General features: G+C 40.3%; 1 protein-coding gene across 2 annotated transcripts in view; it reads right to left on the reverse strand.

Moving 5' to 3' along the window:
- Positions 1-27916, reverse strand: part of LOC112227965 (phosphatidate phosphatase LPIN2) — a 43756-nt gene that overhangs the window by 14153 nt on the left and 1687 nt on the right. The window contains exons 1-2 of one of the 2 annotated variants that reach the window (XM_024393010.2): positions 26544-26718; positions 4235-4435 (exon numbers count right to left, since the gene is read on the reverse strand). In XM_024393010.2, the coding sequence (XP_024248778.1) occupies positions 4235-4435; positions 26544-26633 (291 nt within the window). In that variant the 5' untranslated portion in view covers positions 26634-26718. Of the gene's footprint in view, positions 1-4234; positions 4436-26543; positions 26719-27916 lie in introns of those variants that run through there. The other variant, XM_024393011.2, reaches the window with a different exon arrangement.

Below are 27916 nucleotides of genomic sequence, written 5' to 3' on the forward strand. Positions count from 1 at the left end.
GTGCTGATTTAGGATCAGTTTTGTCCACGGATGGGGGGGGCACTCCCCCTCCCCACTCAATTTCAAAGATTTTACAGAGTTAGAGTTCATATAAGGAAATCAGTAAATTGAAACAAATTAATCTGGTGTGACCACCATTTGCCTCATGCAGCGTGACACATCTGATCAGGCTGTTGATTGTGGTCTGTGGAATGTTGTCCCACTCCTCTTCAGTGCTGTGAAACTGGAACACACTGTCGTACATGGCGATCCAAAGCATCCCAAACGTGCTCAACGGGTGACATGTCTGTTGAGTATGCAGGCCATGGAAGAACTGGTACATTTTCAGCTTCCAGGAAATGTGTATAGATCCTTGCGACATGGGGCTGTGCATTATCATGCTGAACTACACTGCTGCTATTCGCTGTTTATTATCTATGCATAGTCACTTTACAAATTGCCTTGACTAACCTGTACCCCCGCACATTGACTCAGTACAGGTATCCCCTGTATATAGCCTCCTATTGTTATGTACATTTATCGTGTTACTTTTTGATTGATTAGATTTTTTGGACTTGATTTAGTAAATGTTTATTAACTCTATTTCTTGAACTGCATTGTTGGTTAAGGGCTTGTAAGTAAGCATTTTGCGGTATTGTATTCGGCGCATTTGACAAATAACATTTGATTTGAAACATGAGGTGATGGCGGCGGATGAATGGCATGACAATGGGCCTCAGGATCTCGTCACAGTATTTCTGGGTATTCAAATTGCCATTGATAAAATACAATTGTGTTTGCTGTCTGTAGCTTATGGCTACCCATACCATAACCCCCACCGCCACCATGGGGCACTCTGTTCACAATGTTGACATCAGAAAACCGCTCGCCCACACAACGCCAAACACGTGGTCTGCGGTTGTGAGACCAGTTGGACGCACTGTCAAATTTCTCTAAAACGATGTTGGAGGAGTCTTGTGGTAGAGAAATGAATACTCAATACTCTAGCAACAGCTCCGGTGGACAATCCTGCAGTCAGCATGCCAATTGTACACTCCCTCAAAACTTAAGACATTTGTGGCATTGTGTTGTGTGACAAAACTGCACATTTTAGTGGCCTTTTATTGTCCCCAGCACAAGGTGCACCTGTGTAATAATCATGATGTTTAATCAGCTTCTTGATATGCCACACCTGTCAGGTGGATGAATTATCTTGGCGAAGGAGAAATGCTCACAAACAGGGATGTAAACCAAAAATTAATATTAAGTTAAATATACTTTTTGTGCATACGGAACATTTCTGGGATGTTTTATTTCAGCTCATGAAACATGGGACCAAAACTTTACATGTTGCGTTAATATTTTTGTTCAGTGTATAAACAGTTCACTCACAATGTTCAGTACCAGTCAAAAGTTTAGACACACCTACTCATTCAAGGGTCTTTATTTATTTGTAACTATTTTCTACATTGTAGAATAATAGTGAAGACTTCAAAATATGAAATAACACATAGAATCATGTGGTAAAAATATATTTTATATTTGAGATTCTTCAAAGTAGCCACCCTTTTCTTGATGACAGATTTGCACACACTTGACATCCAGCTTCATGAGGTAGTCACCTGGAATGCATTTCAATTAACAACAGAGGGCTATGGTGTGCCTTGTTAAAAGTTAATTTGTGGAATTTCTTTCCTTCTTAATGCGCCAATCAGTTGTGTTGTGACAAGGTAGGGATGGTATACAGAAGATTGCTTATTTGAGATGTCTAAAACCAAATAGGGCTAAGAAAAATGAGTCCATCATTACTTTAAGACATGAAGGTGAGTCATGTCTTAAAGGAAAATTTGAAGAACATTTAAAGTTTCTTCAAGTGCAGTTGCAAAAACCATCAAGCGCTATGATGAAACTGGCTCTCATGAGGACCGCTCTCATAAATGCACCTCAGATTGCAGCCAAAATAAATGCTTCACAGAGTTCAAGAAACAGACACATCTCAACATTAACTGTTCGGAGGAGACTGGGTGAATCAGGCCTTCATGGTCGAATTGCTGCAAAGAAACCACTACTAAAGGACACCAATAAGAAGAGAATTGCTTGGGCCAAGAAACACAAGCAATGGACATTAGACCAATAGAAATCTGTCCTTTGGTCTGACGAGTCCAAATTTGAGGTTTTTAGTTCCAACTGCCGTGTCTTTGGAGACGTAGAGTATGTGAACACCTCCAGGCTGTGTAAGGGCTATTTGACCAAGGAGAGTGATGGAGTGCTGCATCAGATGAACCTGGCCTCCACAATCACCCTGCCTCAACCCAAATTAGATGGTTTGGGATAAGTTGGACTGCAGGGTGAAGGAAAAGCAGCCAACAAGTGCTCAGCATTTGTGGGAAGTCCTTCAAGACTGTTGAAAAAGCATTCGTCATGAAGCTGGTTGAGAGAATGCCAAGACTGTGCAAAGCTGTCATCAAGGGAAAGGGTGGCTACTTTGAAGAATCTAAAGTCTAAAATATATTTTGATTTGTTTAACACTCTTTTGGTTACTACATGATTCCATATGTGTTATTTCATAGTTTTGATGTCTTCACTATTATTCTACAATGTGGAAAATAGTAAAAATAAGAAAAACCCTTGAATGAGTAGGTGTGCAAACCTTTGACTGGTACTGTATTAGTGTGCTTGCTTCAGCAAGATCACTGTAAATATTCAACATACTTATTATTGTGTGCTTGCATGCACAAAACAACAATGTGCTGTGTGTAGACTAAAACCATGATATGGTTAATGAAAGCAAACTGGGCCAGATGATTACCTGCTTGCAGTCTTAGGCTGCGTTTACACAGGCAGCCCGATTCAGATTATTTTTCTGAAAAACATCTGATGTGAAAAGAACTGATGTGATTGGTCAAAAGACAATTAGTGGAAAAAACATCATAATTGGGCTGCCTGTGTGGACACCCCCATAGGTCTCTGTTCAAAATAAATGCACTATGTAGGAAATAGGATGCCACTTGGGACACAGACAGAGGGATAATGGTCTGTTTCAGTAAAGGAATAAAATGTTAAATGTTTTATGTAAAGGCTAAAAAACATATATGTCCATCAATAATACAACCAGTGAAGTAGCTATATGAATTTTCAAAGGATCCTATAAAAGATAGCATCATCACCAAATCCATTGCCTGATGCTGGGTCAATCCTCCCACACTGTTACGTTACATTCCTCTCTGTACTGTATCAAGGCCATCTCTCCTCCGCTATGCAGAGGAATATCTAAAACTGTGTTGCCATAGTGACTGAGGCGAGCGGTAGCAGTAGGGGCACAGTAGGGGTGGTACTCCTCCTGTCTGTGTCCCAAATGACACCCTATTACCTATTTAGTTCACTACTTTTGACCAGATCCCTGGTTAAAAGCAGTGCACTAAATAGGGAATCGGGTGCCATTTGAGATGCAGCCCCAGTGTCTCAGGGATGATGAACTGGGATGGTCGTCCTCCCCCCATTCACTCTCAATTGCTCTCTCAGAAGTACTTCTTAATACCTGGATCTGTGTCAGGCAGCAGCACTTCCACACGGCAACATGAAAGGGCCCTAATTACACGTCAGTAATGGATGTGATAGAGCGAAAAAACAAATGGCAGTTTAGAATGACAGGGTTCCATTACAGACCTAGACAAAGTTTTTCAGCATCCTTCCATCTGCCAGAGATGATGCGGAATATACCAGGAAGGCGTAAGAAAGATTCCGGGCAGGCAGCACGTAGCCTAGCGGTTAAAAGCGTTGGACCAGGAACTGAAAGGTCACTGGTTTGAATTCCCAAGCCGGCTAGCTGAAAACTCTGTCGATGTGTACTTGAGCACACTAGTTGCTCTGGATAAGAGCTTCTGCTAAAAATGTAATATGGGTGGGTTTAGCTCTGGGATTTTTTTCACTGGGGTTACAAAATTCGTTAACTTTCCCAAAATTCCCAGGTTTTTCAGAAATCCTGGTTGAAGGATTCTGTATTTCCTGCGTATTCCCTCCCAATTCTAGGAATCTTAAATGTTTTGCTAAATGATCAGAATTTTGCATCCCTACCTACCCATCACCGCAAGGGTTTTGGTCTGGAAATATTAGAGGCCCACCTGTTTTTACATCCTGAAAATAATTTTCTAAATAATGTATATATTTTCTTTTTATGTTTGGACACAGCAAAAAAAAAAAAAATCTATGCAGAAAAAACCCTGACCTCTCTTTCCCAAATATCCCCCGAACTCACCACTTTCTCCTTGGAGCGCAGCACTCCCAGTTTCCCGAAGCGTACATGGAAGGGGGAGCAGTGGAAGGTCCCGTCAGGCTGTCTGACCACCACCACGTCGATGCAGCCTGACAGTGTGGCCTGGTTAATGCCCTTATACAGCTCCTTCACTGTCACCAACACCTGGCCTGCCAGCTGGCCCACGTAGTTCATGGTGTCTACCTGTGGGTAACACACAAACAAAACCAAATGTAAAACTTAAATATCATATTTACATAAGTATTCAGACCCTTTACTCAGTACTTTGTTGAAGCACCTTTGGCAGCGATTACAGCATCGAGTCTTCTTGGGTACGACACTACAAACGTGGCACACCTGTATTTCTCATTTCCTTTCCTTTACAACAGCTCTACTCACTACCTTTACAACAGCTCTGCACAACTACGTGAAGTGCACGAAGTAATGTATGAATGCCCTGACTTCTGTTTGAGGCCATTCTTGCACTGACTTCTGCTGAGGCCATATCACTGCATGGCCAATGCAGAGTTGGATTGACCATGCGCCTAGATGCGCAATGCACTACTTTCTCCCGCCAATTTGTGCACATTCATTGATTCATAACTTCATTGTGTGATCTTTTTTTTTGAGGATAGATCAGCATACATACTACATACTATATACATACTATATACATTTTATGGACACAAGTCTATTTGCAATAGTTTTATTTTGTTTGGATTTAACTCTATTTTTTTATTTCTATTTGCCATATCTTTCATGCTGTTTAAAAAAGTTCTTAACCTACAGTATTTATGTTTTACGGGCACAGTATGATTTACATTAGTTATCTTGTTGTTATTAGTTGTTATTAGTGCCAACTTTCAGCTCCATTCAACCCCTCCCATCTATCTCTTAACACCATTGATATTGGATTTCTATTTGCCATTTATTTTTTAACTGTGCTGTGATGTTTCAGAAAAGTTCTGAACCTTTCTATTCTCATAGTTTCTAGAAATTGTAAATTAAAAAATGTTTTTGCTAAAAGTATTATAATATTATTGATCGATTGACTATGACTTTTCAGATCACCCAGTAGTGCTATCTGCAGGGTTGGCTCCAGGTAAATATTGCAATTCTTCAGCCATTCCTGGACTTGTGACCAAAAACAGGCTACATATGGACAGTACCAAAACAAATTATCTAATGATTCTGCCTCTTCGCAGCAAAATCTGCAGAGGTGGGAAAGTTGTATCCCATATAAATAACAAATTGGTTGCAAGAATTCTGTATAATAATTTAAATTGAACAATTCAAAGTTTTGAATCCGGCGTTGTTTTGCGTATCACTTCATAAACTATGGGCCATGGAGTCGGTACATCAAAAATCTCTTCCCAACTATTTAGCAATCTATATAGCACGGCTGTCAATTCTTTGGTTCTTAAATGAAACTGGTATACTTTTTAATTTATCACAATTTTCTTTAACGGTCTTTAATGCAGGGCCGACTGACAAGTTCCTTACTTTCTCCCCCTTCCACTTTCCTCTTCCATTTTTGCGGTAATGCTGCAATTAGTTGGTTGTAATTTTGGGTAGAGCAGACATTTCCATATTTATTTAGTTAGCTGCATGTATGACATAACTACACCAGTCGTATTTATGATATAATTTACAAAGATTATTACATTCCTTTTTTTAAATTATGTTTTTTTTTAATCAATTAGTATATTTGAGTTTAACCACAAATATTTACTGTATTATTTGTTCTTTCTTTTCTGGTGGATTAAATAGAAATTGAAACCAACTTTCTATGGCTTGTTTAAAAATATTATTTCCTTTTCAAATAACTGAAAGTGAGAGATTGTAATCTGAATAAAGGGACAATGCCTTTTTTGAAAATAGGGTGAGACATTCTTACTAATTTTCTAGATAACCCATTTGGATTTAAGTTAAAAAAAATTATGACTGAAGCCTTTAGTGAGAGGTCTAATGCTTTAATATGTAATTATTTCTGCCCTCCGAATTCATATTCATTATATAAATAGGCCCGTTTAATTTTGTCTGGCTTGCTGTTTTTTCTCATATAATATTTAAAAAACTGTTCGCTAGGTGTAGGCAAGACCATAAGCAAGTAGGTAAACTGGGATATGACTGAACAGTTCATCAGAGTGATTTTTCCACAAATAGAAGGTATTTACCTTTCCATGGTAGCAAGATTTTATCTATTTATGCTAAATATCTATTCAAATTTATTGGAGTGAGATCATTTCTTTCTTTCGGGATATGTATACCGAGTAAATCCACATCACCATCAGAACATTTTATTGGTAAACTACATGGTAATGTAAAAGTTGTATTTTTTAGTGATCCAATACGTAATATAGTACACTTATCATAATTTGTTTATAATCCAGAGAGGTTCGAAAAATTATCTAGATCCTATGAGGCTGTGGAGGGATCCAAGTTCTGGATTTAAAGAAAACATGAACCATCAGCGTACCATGACATCTTTGTTTTTAAACCCTGTATTTCTAATCCCTTGATATTATTGTTGGATCTGATTTTAATAGCTAACATTTCGATGGTCAATATGCCGATAGTGGACAACCTTGTTTTACTCCTCTTGACAGTTAAAAACGTTCTGAGAAGTATCCATTATTTGCTATTTTACACCTAGGGTTACTATAAATGATTTTAAAAATTTTTATAAGAGATTCTCCAAAATTTAAATGTTACAGGTATTTATATATAAACTTGGAACGTTATGAAGAGCAGGCATGGTTTTCTAGATTTGTCATAGTGTTCTATTGTTTCCTGTACTTGCCTTATATTATCTCCAATGTATCGTCCATGTAAAAAAAACTGTCAGATTAGAATGAATAATGTCCGACAATCCTTTTTAATTCAATGCGTTATACATTAAGCTAGAATTTTAGCATCACAACACAGAAGTGTAAGGGCCCTCCAATGTTTTAAATGTACTGGATCTTTATATTTCCCACTTGTATCCTGTTTCAGTAAAAATGAAATCAGACCTTCTTGTTGAGTGTCTGATAATCTACCATTTGCACAGGAGTGGTTAAAACATGCTAATAACGGTTATCTGAGGAATTCAAAAAAGTTTGGTATACCTCAACTGGTATGCCATCCAGCCCTGGAGTTTTCCTGGACTTAAAGGCTTTAATCGCATCAAGAAGATCCTCTTCTGTAATTTCACCTTCACATGAGTCTTTCTGTATGACTGTTCATTTTACATTATTAATAGAAAAAAATCCATATGATTAGCTTAGGTTAGAGGAGACTGAAACAAAAACATATGCTTAAGCTACTTTGCTTCCTCTTTCAAAATATAATTTGGTGAATCATAATTTGTAACAAGTTTCAGGAAATTATATTTGGTAACATTTATGTTGAAGAATAAAAAATAATTGTGCATTTTTCCCCATATTCCATCCAGTTTGCTTTATTATCATAAGATATTACACTTGATCTTTCTTGAAAAAGTTCCTCCACTTACTTTAGTTTTCCCTCTAATTTATTCTGAGCCTCTATGGTGTTTTTTTTTATTGCTATGCTACATTTGTGAGAAACAAGTTCTGGTTTACTTAATTATATTTATGAGTTCTGTCAATTTAGTCATTGTCTTTTGTTTGGAACGCTCCTGTCAATCTTGAGTGAGGACGCATGCGCATAGAAGTAGGCCTATAGTCTACCTGGCCTGCGCACAAATGTAGGCATATAAATGTGGCCATTTGGGGATCTGATAGTATTTCTGATTAGCTTAACGCACCACCACTATTTTTCTTTATTTTATTTAACTAGGCAAGTCAGTTAACAACAAATTCTTATTTACAATGACGGCCTACCCTGGCCAAACCCCAACCCGGACGACGCTGGGCCAATTGTGCGCCGCCCTATGGAACTCCCAATAACGACTGGTTGTGATACAGCCTGTAAATCTAACCAGGATCTGTAGTGACGCCTCTAGCACTGAGATGCAGTGCCTTAGACTGCTGTGCCACTCAGGAGCTTTACAGGCGTGGTCCCCTTGCCACTTGGGAGCCCACTAATGACATATGGAGCTTCTCAAAGGAATGTTTTCTTCATCTCAAACAGCAAGCAAACAAAGTCTGTTTTTTACATCCGTTGAGAATTCCAATAGATCCTCAATGTAATTGAAAAATCTTTTCCAGCTCTTAAAAAGGGGAAAATGTCATGCTCTGATCCAGTGGAAACATTATAAAATAGGCTTCTTATCAGTGCTCGACTTGGACTGAAATAGGTTTCGGTACTCATTTTTGGGTGCTAGTAGTTTATATTTAGGTGCAGGAGCTCCACAATACTTTTGAAATAATATTGTATAAGAGGAACAGGAGCTCAAGCAGTAGAACATTTGAGGTGTCGGTACTCAGCTCTGGTGAGCTCCTGCCCAAGTCAAGCACTGCTTCTTATCCCTTGCGCAAATAGCCTACAGCTGTGTCTGTCCCGAGCTCCGTGGAGCAGAAAACTTCTTGAGCAGAACCCAAGTTAATAGTTAATACAATGTTTAAAATTCGTATGCAGACAGATCATGTGTGATTTATATTTATATGTGTGATTTATTTTTATCAGGATATTTTCTACTTGCAGGCTGCAATGTTTTTATTTGTTGGCTTATGTAGTTGGCAATGGCAATATAATTACTTTTTAGGTTTGTATCATTTTCATAACTAATCGTAATTTTGCTTAACCACATGACAATCATTTTGAGATATGAAGATGTTAATATAAATTAAATTGTTTCACAAAAATGTGCATTTGAAAACCATAACTGGCATGCAGATTGGTAGAAATGGCAAGATAAATTGGCATTCCACATAAGAAAGGTTGCCGACTCGTGTAGCCTATTACCGGCAACTTCAGGAGAGTAGGCTAATGGCCGAATCTGCGAAAGCTAGCAGGAGTGGGATGAGAATAGTTGGGTCTTCTGGTTATCTCTGGCGCCCTCTTGAGGCATCAAACCGTAAGCTTAAAGCATCAGACAAGCTCAATGCATATAGGTTTTATTCAAACACATATGGTGTGGTGTGACGGCCCCTCCCTGCTCTGTCTACTGGGTTTTGCTGTGCTTACTTCCTGCAGGAGATTGGTGGGCATAGTAGGAGAGGTAGGCGGAACTGGAAGGGTCGTCAGTACTGATGGGGCACACCTGTGAAAGCTCAGCTGTGGCATATGGAAAAATGCACATTTAAAAATTCTGAGCAATCATTTGGTTGAAAGAACAGACGACTTTCGGTCTACAAAGATTTTTTTTTTTTGTCGGGGACAGTGCACATTTCTATCCATATAAATGTTCTCTCGTACACTTATAAATTGGTACATTGGCCTTAAGGAAATTGTCTATATCTTTCTATTAACTTTTTTTTCAGGTTGATAAGAGTTTGTGATAAAATGTTATAAAAAGTTCATTTTATAAGGCTCCATTGTTAGGCTACCATCTGGGGGTTTTAATGCTGTGGATGGTACCATTCCTCCTCTTCTTTCTTAATTTTGCCAAGCAATAATTTCCCCCACAATTTCACCTTGCTCAACATATTGTTGTTTGGATTTCAGGGCAGAAATCTCTTCAGAGCAGGTGGTAATTATGTCATATACAAGCTTCAAAGTGTTCAAAGTCATTTCTGTTTTAGTATTTCTAATTCTTTATGGGTCTTTTTCTTATGTGAAGAGTAAGACATGATACAACCTGTCATATGCTTTAAGAGCTTCCCAGACAACAGTTAGGCATACTTAATTATCCACACTGAACAAAAATATAAACGCAACATGTAAACAGATTGCGTTCTTCACTTCACCTGTCACATGATGAATTTACAATGAAAAAGAAACGTCTTCTTTGCAAAAACGCTGCATGGCCATCATCTGTTTATCACAGAAATAATGTAGCCAGCTACATTTGCTAATGTTTTTCTTCAAGTTAATTTTACCGGAGAAAGGTAGGTTGACTACACCAAGAAAAGTAGGATAAAAAGGATAAAAGTAACCACACATCAGTCAGAGTGCTGTCTGCGAATTGAATGCCATTGGTGAATTCTCATCTTGCGTGTAAAACGAAGAATTCTGCGTTTAATGCGACCCCTACATTTAACTTACTAGTTATCTAAGTAAACGGCATATGTTGTCTAAATGATAAGAAATATATGTTCAATAGCAAAAAAATAAAGCTGTTGGACCAAAACCGAAAGTAAAAGGCTCAAGCGCAAGTCATTCAAAACAAATCTTCGCCCTCCCCCGCATCCCATTTCTCCATAACATGGCGGAGACTCGTGCTTGAGCCTTTTACTTTTGGTTTTGGTCCGAAAGTATCACAGCGATTTAGATGGTACAATGATTCCATACACTATGCATTGCTTGTTTGAGCGAACAGTGTGGAATTTTAGCAACCAGGAATTGACTGAGCGATTTCCACTGCATAACCGAGCCAAAGTCAGAACAGCTATCCCATTTTGACAACAGAAACAAATTGGCGAATATGGATAAGTAATACTGTGAAACACAACGAATTCACTATGACTGCAGATATATTCTGAAATGTTTTTGAAATTACAATGCAAAAAAAACTAATGTGTAACACCTTTAAAGAAAAGTTTACAATAACAAAGTAAATTCTTAAATATGAGTTGAGGGTATAACAGGTGAATTCTTTCAGTTGGATGTTTATATCGCCACAGTTCACATAGATCCATCTCTTGAATGTTGGGGTTTAATACCTTAGACATGTTAGCAAGAATATATAGCTTATACTTTTTGTGCATATCGACATTTTTGGGGATCTTTTATTTCAGCTCATGAAACATGGGACCAACACTACATGTTGCGTTTAAATTTTTGTTCAGTATAATATGAGTATGCGCTACACAGAAAGCACTGCTGACTAGTGCAGCACCCCCAAAGTAGCGTTGCGGACTGCTCCATTGACAATGAATGACTTCCGCTGGAACGCAATGAGTTTGATGCATCTGGTGTACAAGAGGTCATATTGACTCAAGACATTTCAGCTATTTCTTTTTTACAGCCAAACGTTCAGCACATGGGAATCTGTGAAACTTACTCCTCAGACTGGAGTGTCCCCACTTGCGCCAGTGAATAGCTAGCTTTTCACGTGGTACAGACTTGTAAGATGCTTCAGTTACTTGCGCTGGCAAAGTAGAGGTCCCGAGTTTGTGCCAGGTATGGGCCGAATCGGGAGGAAGTGGTACTAGCTAAGCATGCAGCGTGACGCCCTTTACACACACATTTGTGTTGTTGCTGAGCTTTTCATTTCAAAGCCCTTGGGAATAAACAAGACTTTGGGATGGGAATGGACTTCAAACTTTTATGTAAATCTGGGCATCCTGTTATGACCATCAAGATCCAATGAATACTGCCTGACTCAGTGTATCTGTCATAAGACAGGTCCTAATCTGAAACACACTCAAGTGACAAAAAGATAAGCAAAAAGTAACTGATAAGGCCATTGGCTGACATTATAACCAGTGGAAATACAGAGGCAGTGAACATCATGGCATACAAACTTCAGTTATTATTGAGTTCTTATTAGCCAACAGGAAAAATACTCTGGCCTCATCCATTAACACCAAGTAATAAAAAAAAACTAAATAATTCACCCAGATGTAATGATTACTTTGCTGTACCGCAGCCTCTGAGTGCCAGAGAGAATACACTGAGCACAGATTTAGGCCCAATGTAGGTTATATCTCAATCTTAAAAATACTTTTTTTTCTGCTACTCCTTAACCCTGTATTTTGTTGTTGCTGGCAATTCTTATCATTAATACCTCTAATATGTTTAATTGTGTTCCTACATTTCTTTATGGCTTCTACATGTTTCAATTTAGGAGCTCACGTGCTACTTGTATAAAAAAAATGTCAGCATAGAGCCAGGGCCAGATTAATGCTGGGGTTTACCGGCGCTGCCAAGAGGCATACAAAAATCACATATAAAAAAAAATATATAAAAAAATTATATGAAGGAAATACAGTGCCTTTGGAAAGTATTCAGATCCCTTGATTTTTTTCAACTTTTATTTTTACATTACAGCCTTATTCTAAAATGGATTAAAACAACAAAACATTCTCAGAAATCTACACACAATGCCCAATAATAACAAAGCGAAAACTGTTTCTTTTTTTATTTTAGCAAATGTATTAAAAATGATAAACAGAAATACATTTTTTACATAAGTATTCAGACCCTTTACTATGAGGACCATCCTTGAGATGTTTCTACAACTTGATCGGAGTCCACCTGTGGTAAATTCAATTAATTGGACATGGTTTGGAAAGGAACACCCCTGTCTATATTAGGTCCCACAGTTGACAGTGCATGTCAGAGCAAAAATCAAGCCATGAGATCAAAGGAATTGTCCGTAGATCTCTGAGACAGGATTGTGACGAGGCACAGTTTTGGGGAAGGATACCAGAAAATGTCTGCAGCATTAAAAGTCCCCAAGAACACAGAACCACCAAAGCTCTTCCTAGAGCTGGCCGCCCGGCCAAACTGAGCAATCAGGGGAGAAGGGCCTTGGTCAGGGAGGTGACCAAGAGCCCGATGATCACCTTGCCAGAGCTCCAGAGTTCCTCTGTGGAGATGTTAAAAACTGTCAGAAGGACAATCATCTCTGCAGCACTCCACCAATCAGGCCTTTATGGTAGAGTGGCCAGACGGAAGCCACTCCTCAGTAAAAGGCACATGACAGCCCGCTTGGAGTTTGCTAAAAGGCACCTAAAGACTCTCAGACTATGAGAAACAAGATTCTTTGGTCTGATTAAAAAAATATTTCATTATTTGGTCTGAATGCCAAGCATCACGTCTGGAGGAATCCTGGAACCATTCCTACGGTGAAGCATGATGCTCTTTGGGGATGTTTTTCAGCGGCAGGGACTGGGAGACTACTCAGGATCAAGGCAAAGATGAACAGAGTAAATTAGAGAGATCCTTGATGAAAACCTGCTCCAGAGTGCTTATGACCTCAGACTGGGGCGAAGGTTCACCTTCCAACAGGACAATGATCCTAAACACACAGCCAAGACAACGCAGGAGTGTCCTTGAGTGGCCCAGCCAGAGCCCGGAATTGAACACGATTGAACATCTCTGGAGAGACCTGAATATAGCTGTGCAGTGATGCTCCCCATCCAACCTGACAGAGCTTGAGAGGATCTGCAGAGAAGAATGGGAGAAACTCCCCAAATAGGTGTGCCAAGCTTGTAGTGTCATACCCAAGACGTCTCGATGCTGTAATCGCTGCCATAGGTGCTTCAACAAAGTACTGAGTAAAGGGTCTGAATACTAATGTAAATGTGATATGTATATATTTAAATACAATCAATTTTGGAACAAGGCTGTAATGTAACAAAATGTGGGAAAAGTCAAGGGGTCTGAATACTTTCCGATGGCACTGTATAAACTGTATAGTTGCCAGAACAGCTTCATTACGCCTTGGCATAGAGTCTACAGGTGGACCTAAACCATGGTAGAAAACTTTACCCCACACCATAACATATACTTTGTATGCCTTGGGTGATGGCTATGATTTCTTAATCCGGCCCTGCGTAGAGCCCTGCAGTTAAGGTTGGTAAGGCCTAAATAAGTGAGCAGAAAGGCATTGAAATATATCAACATTTGTAGGGAGGGATTGACAAGTCAATGAAAATACACTGTAGGGGCCTATAAGGTCATCCTATTTCCTGACAACCCCATAATAGTCACACAATTTGCCATCTGTGTAACTCTAATAACCTGATGGCTCTTGTGTTGTTGGTAACAACAGCCTCAGAAAATATTTAGTTTTATCTGCTGCCCCAAACAGTTTAAAGTCAAAGGCTTAGCAGTCCCCTTGTGGCTGCAGCCCGAGCACAGATTACTGTTGCCTACAGGATGGAGGTCAGTTATAGGCTGAGTCCCAAAGAGCACTCTATTCCGTATGGTTTCTGGTCAAAAGTATTGCACTGTGTAGGGAATAGGGTGCCATTTGGGACAGAGACATAAACAGGGCAACAGTACCACAGAGTGGCACTTATAAAGCTCTTTTGTTTGGGGCGGATTTTGCTGATCTTGATGCTTTTGGGGCCATTCATTCCCATGTTCCACTGTAGCAGAGTGAGCTGATGGATGGAGAAAACAAATGGATGAAGAACACAATTGAATTGTACTGCATCAACTACAGTTTGGGATGTATCGTTAAGGTCAATTATGTATATAAACCCTGGATTGCTGATGCTATGTTTTGCCCATTGAGAGGCTTTGAAGCCACATGCCGGCTCCCAGTAGGAGCAGTCCTCCATAGGAATTAATGGAATTCTACAGTATTTCAATAAAATGTTTCAAGGACAAAATTATATGTATTTAACTATTTTGTTTGTTTTTATGTAGTGGGGACAGAAACATTAGTCATCTAACAAAAATGTATAAGACATTTTTTATTTGTATGTTTCTCACAATTTAATTTAAAAGTATGCATTAAGGTGTCTGTAATAAAATAAATGTGGCAAAAAAATTATGGCGGAGTGCCAAGATGAAGGCAAATGGCTTCAACACAGAAAACAAAAAATACCTTAAAACAGGGATTCCCAAACTTTTTCACTCGGGGGCCCCCCTTCCAGCATAGGGGAGCATCACATGCACCACATCTACTTCTATGGGCACAAGCACTGTTCATGATACAAACTGTTCACACCCCTCTTGTTGGTTGAGAGAATTGAGCAAGTTTAAAGCTTATTTCCTGCAACTCCACACATTTTGTCATAGGGTGGAAAGAAAATGTTGCATTTTAAAGCAAATTTCCTTGCAGTTCTATACATTTTGCCATGTATAATGTGTATTCATGTGATTGGAGGAACGGATGATGCACTACCCAATTTCAAAATTGCACCTTGTGCATTCTACTATTACAACTTTCAAGAGCAAGTTTAAAACTGGACTAAGTTCTTTAAAACAATTAAACGACAGGTTGGGAACCACTGCCTTCAAACATCCATAAATGTAACATTTTTGTGCAATTTATATATACAGTGCCTTGGGAAAGTATTCGGCCCCCTTGAACTTTGCGACCTTTTGCCACATTTCAGGCTTCAAACATAAAGATATAAAACTGTATTTTTTTGTGAAGAATCAACAACAAGTGGGACACAATCATGAAGTGGAACGACATTTATTGGATATTTCAAACTTTTTTAACAAATCAAAAACTGAAAAATTGGGCGTGCAAAATTATTCAGCCCCTTTACTTTCAGTGCAGCAAACTCTCTCCAGAAGTTCAGTGAGGATCTCTGAATGATCCAATGTTGACCTAAATGACTAATGATGATAAATACAATCCACCTGTGTGTAATCAAGTCTCCGTATAAATGCACCTGCACTGTGATAGTCTCAGAGGTCCGTTAAAAGCGCAGAGAGCATCATGAAGAACAAGGAACACACCAGGCAGGTCCGAGATACTGTTGTGAAGAAGTTTAAAGCCGGATTTGGATACAAAAAGATTTCCCAAGCTTTAAACATCCCAAGGAGCACTGTGCAAGCGATAATATTGAAATGGAAGGAGTATCAGACCACTGCAAATCTACCAAGACCTGGCAGTCCCTCTAAACTTTCAGCTCATACAAGGAGAAGACTGATCAGAGATGCAGCCAAGAGGCCCATGATCACTCTGGATGAACTGCAGAGATCTACAGCTGAGGTGGGAGACTCTGTCCATAGGACAACAATCAGTCGTATATTGCACAAATCTGGCCTTTATGGAAGAGTGGCAAGAAGAAAGCCATTTCTTAAAGATATCCATAAAAAGTGTTGTTTAAAGTTTGCCACAAGCCACCTGGGAGACACACCAAACATGTGGAAGAAGGTGCTCTGGTCAGATGAAACCAATATGGAACTTTTTGGCAACAATGCAAAATGTTATGTTTGGCGTAAAAGCAACACAGCTCATCACACCATCCCCACTGTCAAACATGGGTGGCGGCAGCATCATGGTTTGGGCCTGCTTTTCTTCAGCAGGGACAGGGAAGATGGTTAAAATTGATGGGAAGATGGATGGAGCCAAATACAGGACCATTCTGGAAGAAAACCTGATGGAGTCTGCAAAAGACCTGAGACTGGGACGGAGATTTGTCTTCCAACAAGACAATGATCCAAAACATAAAGCAAAATCTACAATGGAATGGTTCAAAAATAAACATATCCAGGTGTTAGAATGGCCAAGTCAAAGTCCAGACCTGAATCCAATCGAGAATCTGTGGAAAGAACTGAAAACTGCTGTTCACAAATGCTCTCCATCCAACCTCACTGAGCTCGAGCTGTTTTGCAAGGAGGAATGGGAAAACATTTCAGTCTCTCGATGTGCAAAACTGATAGAGACATACCCCAAGCGACTTACAGCTGTAATTGCAGCAAAAGGTGGCGCTACAAAGTATTAACTTAAGGGGGCTGAATAATTTTGCACGCCCAATTTTTCAGTTTTTGATTTGTTAAAAAAGTTTGAAATATCCAATAAATGTCGTTCCACTTCATGAATGTGTCCCACTTGTTGTTGATTCTTCACAAAAAAATACAGTTTTATATCTTTATGATTGAAGCCTGAAATGTGGCAAAAGAGGTCGCAAAGTTCAAGGGGGCCCGAATACTTTCTGATATATATAGATATATATATATATATATATATATATAGGCTACATTGAGGTTGTTATTTAATTATTTTAGGCTATCTGGCATGAGTGTATAAGCCTAAGCTTTAGGGCCAAACTGTACGCTCGCCAAAAAGCCTACATGCCAATTGCCAAATGCTTTGGGAGTGGGCATAACAATCTTTCTATTGGAGGCAGAAAGGACAATGTCGGAGATGAATTCAACAACAAAACATCTGCAAAATGGAGAATTAAAAATAAAGAGAAGGGAGGGCCTGAAAAGTAGTTTGATTAGGTGGTAAAAGAGGATGATAGTAGTGTTATTTGTGATGATTTTGAGGTGCTATATAAATTCGACAGTCACAAGAGGGGGACTTCAAGTAGGCCTATGGCACGTCAAGGGAACTGTAGTCTAATGTTCAGATGGGTTAAATGGAAACTTAAATCTGGACACTTACTGTAGGTCTATAACCTCTCACATAACCATAATAATAACTCCTGCAGAATTAAGTATTTCTTCACCAAATTTTCAACTCGGGAAGAGGAGTGGAGAAATATGATTTCTTTCAACATTTTGAGAGAATGCGAATGCGCAGTTAGATACCATCTGCAGAAGTGTTGTTATCTTAATCAGCATCATAAAAACTGATAGTATTTCAACCACATGACATTTTGCACCAAAACTCTTTCAATTTTTTTGTTGTTGTCTAGTTTCTTGCATTTTCTATCGGGTCCCAGGACCGGATTAATGCAGGGGCTTACCAAGGCCGAAGCCCCTGGGCCCAGGCCCGAGGGGGGCCCAAGAGGCAGCAAAATAAATAAACTCAGCAAACTTAACATGTGTAAATATTTGTATGAACATAACAAGATTCAACAACTGAGACATGAACTGAACAAGTTCCACAGACATGTGACTAACAGAAATTGAATAATGTGTCCCTGAACAAAGGGGGGATCAAAATCAAAAGTAACAGCTGTATTAAGTAATGCAGTGCATCTCCTCCTCATGGACTGCACCAGATTTGCCAGTGCTTGCTGTGAGATGTTACCCCACTCTTCCACCAAGTTCCCAGACATTTCTGGGGGGGAATGGCCCTAGCCCTCACCCTCTGATCCAATAGGTCCCAGACATGCTCAATGGGATTGAGATCCGGGCTCTTCACTGGCCATGGCAGAACACTGACATTCCTGTCTTGCAGGAAACCACACACAGAACGAGCAGTATGGCTGGTGGCATTGTCATGAGGGTCATGTCAGGATGAGCCTGCAGGAAGGGTACCACATGAGGGAGGATGTGGTCTTCCCTGTAAAGCACAGCGTTGAGATTGCCTGCAATGACAACTAGCTCAGTCCGATGATGCTGTGACACACCGCCCCAGACCATTACGGGCCCTACAGTTCCAAATCAATCCCGCTCCAGAGTACAGGCCTTGGTGTAATGCTCATTCCTTTGACAATAAACGCAAATCCGACCATCACCTCTGATGAGACAAAACCGCGACTCGTCAGTGAAGAGTACATTTTGCCACTCATGTCTGGTCCAGCGATGGTGGGTTTGTGCCAATAGGCGACGTTGTTGCCGGTGATGTCTGGTGAGGACCTGCCTTACAACAGGCCTACAAGCCCTCAGTCCAGTCTCTCTCAGCCTATTGCAGACAGTCTGAGCACTGATGGAGGGATTGTGCGTTCCTGGTGTAACTCGGGAAGTTGGTGTTGCCATTCTGTACCTGTCTCGCAGGTTCAGATGTACCGATCTTGTGCAGGTGTTGTTACACGTGGTCTGCCACTGCGAGGACGATCAGCTGTCCATCCCGTCTCCCTGTAGCGCTGTCTTAGGCGTCTCACAGTACGGACATTGTAATTTATTGCCCTGGCCACATCTGCAATCCTGGCCACATCTGCAATGCCTCCTTTCAGCATGCCTAAGGCACATTCATGCAGATGAGCAGGGACCCTGTGAATCTTACTTTTGTTTTTTTCAGAGTGAGTAGAAAGGCCTCTTTCGTGTCCTAAATTTTCATAACTGTGACCTTGATTGGGGATACTGCTCTGTGTAGGGTGCCATCTTTCGGATGGGATGTTAAACGGGTGTCCTGACTCTCTGAGGTCATTAAAGATCCCATGGCACTTATCGTAAGAGTAGGGGTGTTAACCCCGGTGTCCTATATAAATTCCCAATCTGGTTCTCAAACCATCACGATCACCTAATAATCCCCAGTTTACAATTGGCTCATTCATCCCCCTCCTCTCCCCTGTAACTATTCCCCAGGTCGTTGCTGTAAATGAGAAATTGTTCTCAGTCAAATTACCTGGTAAAAATAACGGAAAAATAAAATAAAATAAAAATTGCCTACCGTCTGTAAGCTGTTGGTGTCTTAACGACTGTTCCACAGATACATGTTCATTAATTGTTTATGGTTCACTGAAATTATTATTATTTTGATTTTTAACTAATTATATTTGAAAGACAGGGTCCTGAAAAGGAGATATTTCTTTTTTGCTGAGTTTAAATATAAAGTTGAAGTCGGAAGTTTACATGCACTTAGGTTGGAGTCATTAAAACTAGTTTTTCAACCACTCCACAAAAAGATGCTGGAGGATACAGGCACAAAAGTATCTATGTCCACAGTAAAACGAGTTCTATGTCGACAACCTAACCTGAAAGGCCACTCAGCAAGGAAGAAGCCACTGTTCCAAAAACCTCTACAAAAAAAGCCAGACTACGGTTTGTAACTGCACATGGGGACAAAGATCGTACTTTTTGGAGATATATTTTTGTTTCATCAGACCAGAGGACATAACTGTTTGGCCATAATGACCATCGTTATGTTTGGAGGAAAAAGGGGGACGCTTACAAGCCAAAGAACACTATCCCAACCGTGAATCACGGGGGTGACAGCATCATGTTGTGTGGGTGCATTGCTGCAGGAGGGTCTGGTGCACTTCACAAAATAGATGGCATTTTGAGGAAAGAAAAATATGTGGATATATTGAAGCAACATCACAAGACATCAGTCGGGAAGTCAAAGCCCAAGCATACTTCCAAAGTTGTGGCAAAATGGCTTAAGGACAACAAAGTCAAGGTATTGGAGTGGCCATCACAAAGCCCTGACCTCAATCCTATAGAACATTTGTGGGCAGAACTGAAAAAGCATGTGTGAGCAAGGAGGCTTACAAACCTGACTCAGTTACACTAGCTCTGTCAGGAGGAATGGGCCAAAACTCACCCAACTTATTGTGGGAAGCTTGTGGAACCCGAAACGTTTGACCCAAGTTAAACAATTTAAAGGCAATGCTACCTAATACTAATTGAGTGACCCACAGGGAATGTGATGAAAGAAATACAAGTTGAAATAAGTAATTCTCTCTGCTATTATTCTGACATTTCACATTCTTAAAATAAAGTGGGGATCCTAACTGACCGAAGATTGGGAATTTTTACTAGGATTAAATGCCAGGAACTGTGAAACTGAGTTTAAATGTATTTGGCTAAGGTGTATGTAAACTTCCGACTTCAACTGTATATATATTTTCTATATACACTACCTGTGAAAAGTTTGGACACACCTACTCATTCAAGGTTTTTCTTTATTTTCTACATTGTAGACTAATAGTGAAGACATCAAAACTATGAAATAACACATATGGAATCATGTAGTAACCAAAAAAACGGTTAAACAAATCAAAATATACTTTAGATTCTTCAAAGTAGCCACCCCTTGCCTTGATGACAGCTTTGCATAATCCTAGCATTCTCTCAACCAGCTTCACCTGGAATGCTTTTCCAACAGTCTTGAAGGAGTTCCCACACATGCTGAGCACTTGTTGGCTGCTTTTCCTTCACTCTGCGGTCCAACTCATCCCAAACCATCTCAATTGGGTTGAGGTTGGGTGATTTTGGAGGCCAGGTCATAAGATGCAGCACTCCATCACTCTCCATGGTCAAATAGCCCTTACACAGCCTGAGGGTGTGTTTTGGGTCATTGTCTTGTTGAAAAACAAATGATAGTCCCACTAAGCGCAAACTAGATGGGATGGCATATCGCTGGAGAATGCTATGGTAGCCATGCTGGTTAAGTGTGCCGTGAATTCTAAAGTCACTGACAGTGTCACCAGCAAAGCACCATCACACCTCCTCCTCCATGCTTCACGGTGGGAACCACACATGCATAGATCATCCGTTCACCTACCCTGCATCTCACAAAGACACGACGGTTGGAACTAAAAATCTCACATTTGGACTCAGACGAAAAGGACAGATTTCTACTGGTCTAATGTCCATTGCTCGTATTTCTTGGCCCAAGCAAGTCTCTTCTTATTGGTATCCTTTAGTAGTGGTTTCTTTGCAACAATTTGACCATGAAGGCCTGATTCACGCAGTCTCCTCTGAACAGTTGATGTTGAGATGTGTCTGTTACTTGAACTCTGTGAAGCATTTATTTGGGGTGCAATCTGAGGTGCGGTTAACTCTAATGAACTTATCCTCTGCAGCAGAGGTAATCTGAGTCTTCCTTTCCTGTGGCGGTCCTCGTGAGAGCCAGTTTCATCAGAGTGCTTGATGGTTTTTGCGACAGCACTTGAAGAAACTTTCAAAGTTCTTGAAATTCATGTCTTAAAGTAATGATGAACTGTCATTTCTCTTTGCTTATTTGAGCTGTTCTTGCCCTAACATGGACTTTACATGACTCCATACACGTTATTTCATAGTTTTGATGTCTTCAATATTATTCTACAATGTATAAAGTATTAAAAATAAAGAAAAACCATTGAATGAGTAGGTGTCCAAACTTTTGACTGGTACTGTATATATTATATATACAGTATATACTGTATTATACATGTATTTTAGATTTTTTTCACTGCAACAGTCAACCACAGGAAGACTCTCAATGAGTGTAGGCAACCTGCTGCCGCTCTGCTAAACATCAGATGGTGGAGGAGAGGAGGTAGGGGGACCACGTGGGTAACCCCACCTTGATTGGGTAACTGAAAATATTCACTACATGGTCAATAGCACGTGGACACCTGCTCGTCGAACATCTCATTCTAAAATCATCAGCATTAATATGGAGTTGTTCCCCCCTTTACTGCTATAACAGCCTCCACTATTCTGGGAAGGCTTTCCAGTAGATGTTGGAACATTTCTTGCTTCCAATCAGCCACAAGAGCATTAGTGAGGTCGGGAACTGATGTTGGGCAATTAGGCCTGGCTCCCAGTCGGCGTTCCAATTCATCCCAAAGGTGTTCGATGGGTTTAAGGTCAGGGCTCTGTGCAGGCCAGTCAAGTTCTTCCAAACCAATCTCAACAAACCATTTCTATATGGACTTTGCTTTGTGCACGGGGGCATTGTCATGCTGAAACAGGGAAGGGCCTTCCCCAAACTGTTGCCACAAAGTTGGAAGCACAGAATTGCCTAGAATGTCATTGTATATTGTAACAGCCCCAAACCATTATTGCTCCTCCACCAAACTATACAGTTGACACTTTGCATTTGGGCAGGTAGCCTTCTCCTGGCATCCTCTAAACCTAGATATGTCTTTTGAACTGCCAGATGGTGAAGCGTGATTCATAACTCCAGAGAACACGTTTCCACCGCTCCGGTGTCCAATGGCAGCGAGGTTTACACCACTCCAGCTGACGCTTGGCATTGCACATGGTGATCTTAGGCTTGTGTGCGGCTGCTCGGCCATGGTCACGCATTTTATGAGCCTGTCGACAAACAGTTCTTGTGCTGACGTTGCTTCCAGAGGCAGTTTGGAACTTGGTAGTGAGTGTTGCAACCGAGGACAGACGGTTTTTACGCATTACAAGCTTCAGCATTCGGCAGTCCAGTTCTGTGAGCTTGTGCGGTCAACCACTTCGCAGCTACGCCGTTGTTGCTCCTAGACGTTTCCACTTCACGATAACAGCACTTACGCCTCCCGCACAGCGGTCTAAGGCACTGCATCGCAGTGCTACAGGTATCACTACAGATCCAGGTTCGATCCCGGGCTGTGTCGCAGCCGGCAGCGGCCGGGAGACCGATGAGGCGGCCCACAATTGGACTTGGTCGCCCGGGTTAGGGGAGGGTTTGGCTGGCTGGGATGTCCTTGTCCTATCACACTCTAGCGAGTCCTTGTGGCAGCCGGGCGCATGCATGCTGTCTTCGGTTGCCAGCTGTATGGTGTTTCCTCCAACACATTGATGCAGCTGGCTTCCGGGTGAAGCTAGCAGGGTGAAATTTGACGAGCTGTTGGAAAGGTGGCATCCTATGACGGTGCCACGTTGAAAGTCACTGAGCTCTTCAGTATGGGCTTTTCTACTGTCAACGTTTGTCTATGGAGATTGCATGGTGGTGTGCTCGATTTTATACACCTGTCAGCACTAACTTGAAAGGGTGTCCACATCCTTTTGGCCATGTAGTGTATAAAAAAAAAGATTGTGCCTATTTAATGCAACACATGGTGTTAATAGATCACAAAGCAGCATTAACTGAACTAAAGTTTTAGAAATGACAAGTTAACTTTCTCATGCATAGCCTAAAAATGCATCTCAAGTGCAAATACACTGTTTAGCTTACATCTGCAGGCTGGGGGACATTTAGGACGTATTCTACTGCAGATCGCTAAAATAATGATTATGATGACACTTCCTCAATTCAAATATTATGGCAACACTATACCAAAGATAGACATGTTGAAATATCTTAGAATAAAAACCTCCAGTCTTTTGTCATAACTGTCAATTTATTGAGAAGGGAAATTTTTTGGGGGGAAAAACTAATCCCGTCCGAATCCTACTCTGGACTAACGGCATTCTGGGGTTATAATTACATAGCCAACATTCTCTAGTAATACTAGTCCAGTGTGAATAGGGCATGGCTTCATCTTCATCATTAGGTAAGTCAGTGTGCCACTGGAAATTGTATTTAGTAGCCTACTGTAGCTTATGATATACACTGAGTGTACAAAACATTAAGGACGTGCTCTTTCCATGACATAGACTGACCAGGTGAATCTCGGTGAAAGCTATGATCCCTTATTGATATCACATTTTTAAGCCTTGAGACAATTGAGACATGGATTGCATATGTGTGCCATTCAGAGGGTGAATGGCAAGACAAAAGATTTAAACGGTGTATGGTAGTAGGTGCCAGGCGTACGGGTTTGTTTCAAGAACTGCAATGCTGCTGGGGTTTTCACTCTCAACAGTTTCCTCGTGTATCAAGAATGGTCTACCACCCAAAATACATCCAGCCAACTTGACACAACTGTGGGAAGCATTGGAGTCAACATGGGCCAGCATCCTTGTGGAGCGCTTTCGACACCTTGTAGAGTCCATGCCCCGGCGAATTGAGGCTGTTCTGAATGCAAAAGAGGAGGTGCAACTCAATATCAGGAAGGTGTCCTTAATGTTTTTTACACTCAGTGTATATATATTGCCTCCTAATATTGTATGATCAGTGTGTCGCTTCATTGGCCTGGGCTATTGTTTGTTTGAATTCAAGACCAGATTCATTTCAGTTTGTCAGTGTCAGAGTAACCACTAATTTCGGTCATTTCTGTGGTATTAAAAAAAAATCAGCTAATGTCTTCTGTCATGTAAATGACACAGAATTGCATGAAATGTAAAAATAATGTTATTAAAAAAACAAAGCCCTGGGGCCTATGATTTCTTAATGTCTTTGCTCCGCGAAAGAAGCAGAGATGAAAACTTTACTGATGTCAACTAGATTGAAGCATTACATTTACCAATTTATGATATTATTTTGGTGAGCAAGGGGTTTTCCAGTCTTCTAGGCCAATATAGAGTATAATAACAGAAGAGAAGCTGCATGTATCTAATTATAGTCAAGTTGACTAACAAATAGCCTACCAAAAAAATCCTGCACCCCCTGCCCCAAAAATATTTCTGCTGTCTCTGACTGTAGCACACAGTACATCTATTTTCTATATTAGCTGCTTAGAGTCAGGAGCCTCAGATTTTCACTTTATCACATAGTCGGGCAGTTGTGGATAGGTTATTAGAAATTGCGGGCTGGTACGGATGAACAAACAGCTGATCTGTACACCACTAACACACACACAGTTCAGGTCATTGCCACTGTATGTCTCCAAAATTAAATCTTTGTATGTGCAGTGTTTCTCCTGGGATTTTTTTTTGCAGTGACGGCAATGGAAGAGTGAGGGGGGAGGGATGCATTGCTACTAGCGTAAGCGCAATGACATGCTAGCTGTTCCCATAGACTTCCAGTCATTGAGCCAACGACTATCCATTTAAAAGCATGTCTCGGCAGAAATAAATATTTTTTGCATGGGTGGCAACAATTTAGCAGCGGTGGGTTACCGCTGCTAAATGAAAAGAGTGGATACACTGGTGTGGTAAAGGAAAAAAATAATCTTTACACCAAATGGAGGACACAGAATGCAGCAGAAATGCCTTCATAACGCTACAATAACAGGGACGTTCCACGAAAAGAGTGCCTTTTGATATTTTAAGTATAAATCGTGCCCGAATATTGCGTTTTCGAACCACTGTTATATCTATTTACTATAGACAACCTGGAGAATTCAATACATTTTTTTATAAAAGCTTGCTAAAGTGCCAAAATTCAGCATTTTGAATCCATTAACCCTGTGTCACTTCTAGGAAGATTTTAACACACTTAGTCCCAAAAATGTTTACCATTAATTTTAAAGCACCAGTTATTTTGTTGCTTTGACAAAGTAATTTCTGAATATTAGAATATTATTATTTATTTAATGTGATTAGTGATTAATTTACATCTGTCGCTAATTTTAAGGTCAACCCTATAATTTTAATATGGTGAAACTATTCCTTTGAAAATATATTTTTTAAAGAAACATTGAACAAATCAAAGAGTAAAAGGAATAGTTCTACAATTTTTTTGCCATTTTCTGGTGATTTGTGGTGGAAAACTGAGCCGGTTGAGCATAACACGTCAATCCTGTTCCCCATAGATAGACAGGCTAGAAATATTGAAACAATTTCATTTTTTGTGAAGCTTGCATTCAATTGCCACTCCCTGTTGCACACAACAAGCTTCCATTCCTCCTGTCACAAGGGGATCTGTGGCTGATTTAAGAAGAAATCGTCACCCCTGTTGCCGTCACCCCTGTTGCGGTTATCCCTGTTACCTTTTTGGGCACTTAATAGGAACTTACTATTGTCATTTTATATTTAACCTCTTGAGATGGGAAAACGTGTTTTGTTTTTTTAAAGTTGAACATGTGCTCTTTATGACAGAATGTTAAAATTAGGTAAAATCTTTTTTTTAAATTGGAACAAGTTACACTTCTCAAAAGGCACCGAATTGGTGGAACGACCCAACAATATTTAAGCACCTTACATGGACAACTTCTTATGAACTTATTGAGCTGCATACCAGTGCCCTGGACTTTGAACCCAAAGTAAATCTCCAACAGAAGCACATTTCCACATAACTTGTGGAAAGAAACAGTTACTACCAATAGGTCACAGCATTATGTGACTCTGAAGAAAAAACAAATTAAATGAGAAACCTGATGTTGCTCACATTTTTAAATATTTTTTATATAATCCATCCATCTGATAAACTACAAAAACAAACATTTCTGATAAAGTACTGTATAAGTTAAAAAAATATGCACCACAACGTACTCTCTAGTTGCAGATTAATGAGGGAATCCCAACTCACCAGAGTCCAGGAGGACTTTGTGTCCTGGAGATGTGAGTCCTGGTTCTCCACTGAGTCTCTTGGATCAGGGCACCATACTGAGAGGTCCATTGCTCTCTCCCCGGGGCCCAAGGCCTGTTCACCTCAGCGGGGATAGCACTGTACTCTGAGCCCAGGCGGTCTCTACTCACTCTGCCCCTCTCCTCCTGACTCTGCCACCCTCCACCCAGCCTGTGCCATGCACCGGTCCAGAGCCCCTGTGGCCTTTGCTCCCCTCTAAGCCAACACAAACCCTATGAAGGAAATTTACCCCAGACCTGAGCCTTAAAACGCTTACATACCCATTTGAGGGCTTTGACCCACCATGGTGAGCTCAAAGCAGGCACTAGAAAGCAAAATGTCAAAATGTGCGAAGACTAAACAACCTTTAGGAGACCTGAATTGTATGAAACAAGAGTCTTTGAAGAAATTCATCAGACGTATGTGTAAGGTCATACTTAATTAAATTACACCCTTTAGCAACATGGCAAAACAGTACAATTCAGAAAAACGAGCAAAGGATGCGATTAATGTAAAATATGCCCCAATGATGTGTAGTTTGCCATGCCATGGCCTGTTTGAATCAAAGCTGCAGTGGCAAACTCTTTTCATGGACAAAGCAGAAATTTCCAAAGAAGTACAGATGACATGTCAGCCATGTTAGAACTCTGGAGGATTCCGCTGGCTACACATCCATTCGGTCTAGGTCAGAGACCTGCCTGTAACCTACTACACTCACATTGCCTAATTTAGACAGAAAAATGGCTGGTATAGCACACAACTATTAAACTGACTGTACATATCTAGGCCTACATAGAAACATATAGCCTATTGGGTTTGTGATCTAATAATGCAGTAAGAAGTATGAGCCAGTTACAGTAAGTAGAATTTCAGTAAAGCACACATCAAATCAAGTTTGCTGATGAAACTGACTAACTTTTTCATGCACCCACAAAAGGAAACCACTACATTGCCTTGCCGAGCTCAGTTAATGTGAACTTTAGAATGGCACATACAGACACCAGATATGGTTTTGTTTTCATTTTGAATGTGTCACTTGCATGTGGAGGTATTTTTGTTATTGCACCCATGGGACTGTATCCTTATTTGTGGATCAGAACTTGCTTACTGCACTGCTTAGGAGTCTGTTGCTGTCAACAACAATAAGCTCCTTCTACTGCACTCTATTGGTCATTTATGGTGTTTTGCACCTAATAGTGTGATTAACACATTAATAATATTGTTCTCTTACATCCAGACACATACAGCATATAATATTCAGTAAAGACAAGTTTGCTCTGCCTTATCAACAGGCGTTGCTGTAGAAGACCTGTTATCATCCTTGACTCATTGGC

This window comes from Oncorhynchus tshawytscha, linkage group LG29, assembly GCF_018296145.1.
Source record: "Oncorhynchus tshawytscha isolate Ot180627B linkage group LG29, Otsh_v2.0, whole genome shotgun sequence".
Taxonomy (NCBI): Eukaryota; Metazoa; Chordata; class Actinopteri; order Salmoniformes; family Salmonidae; genus Oncorhynchus; species Oncorhynchus tshawytscha.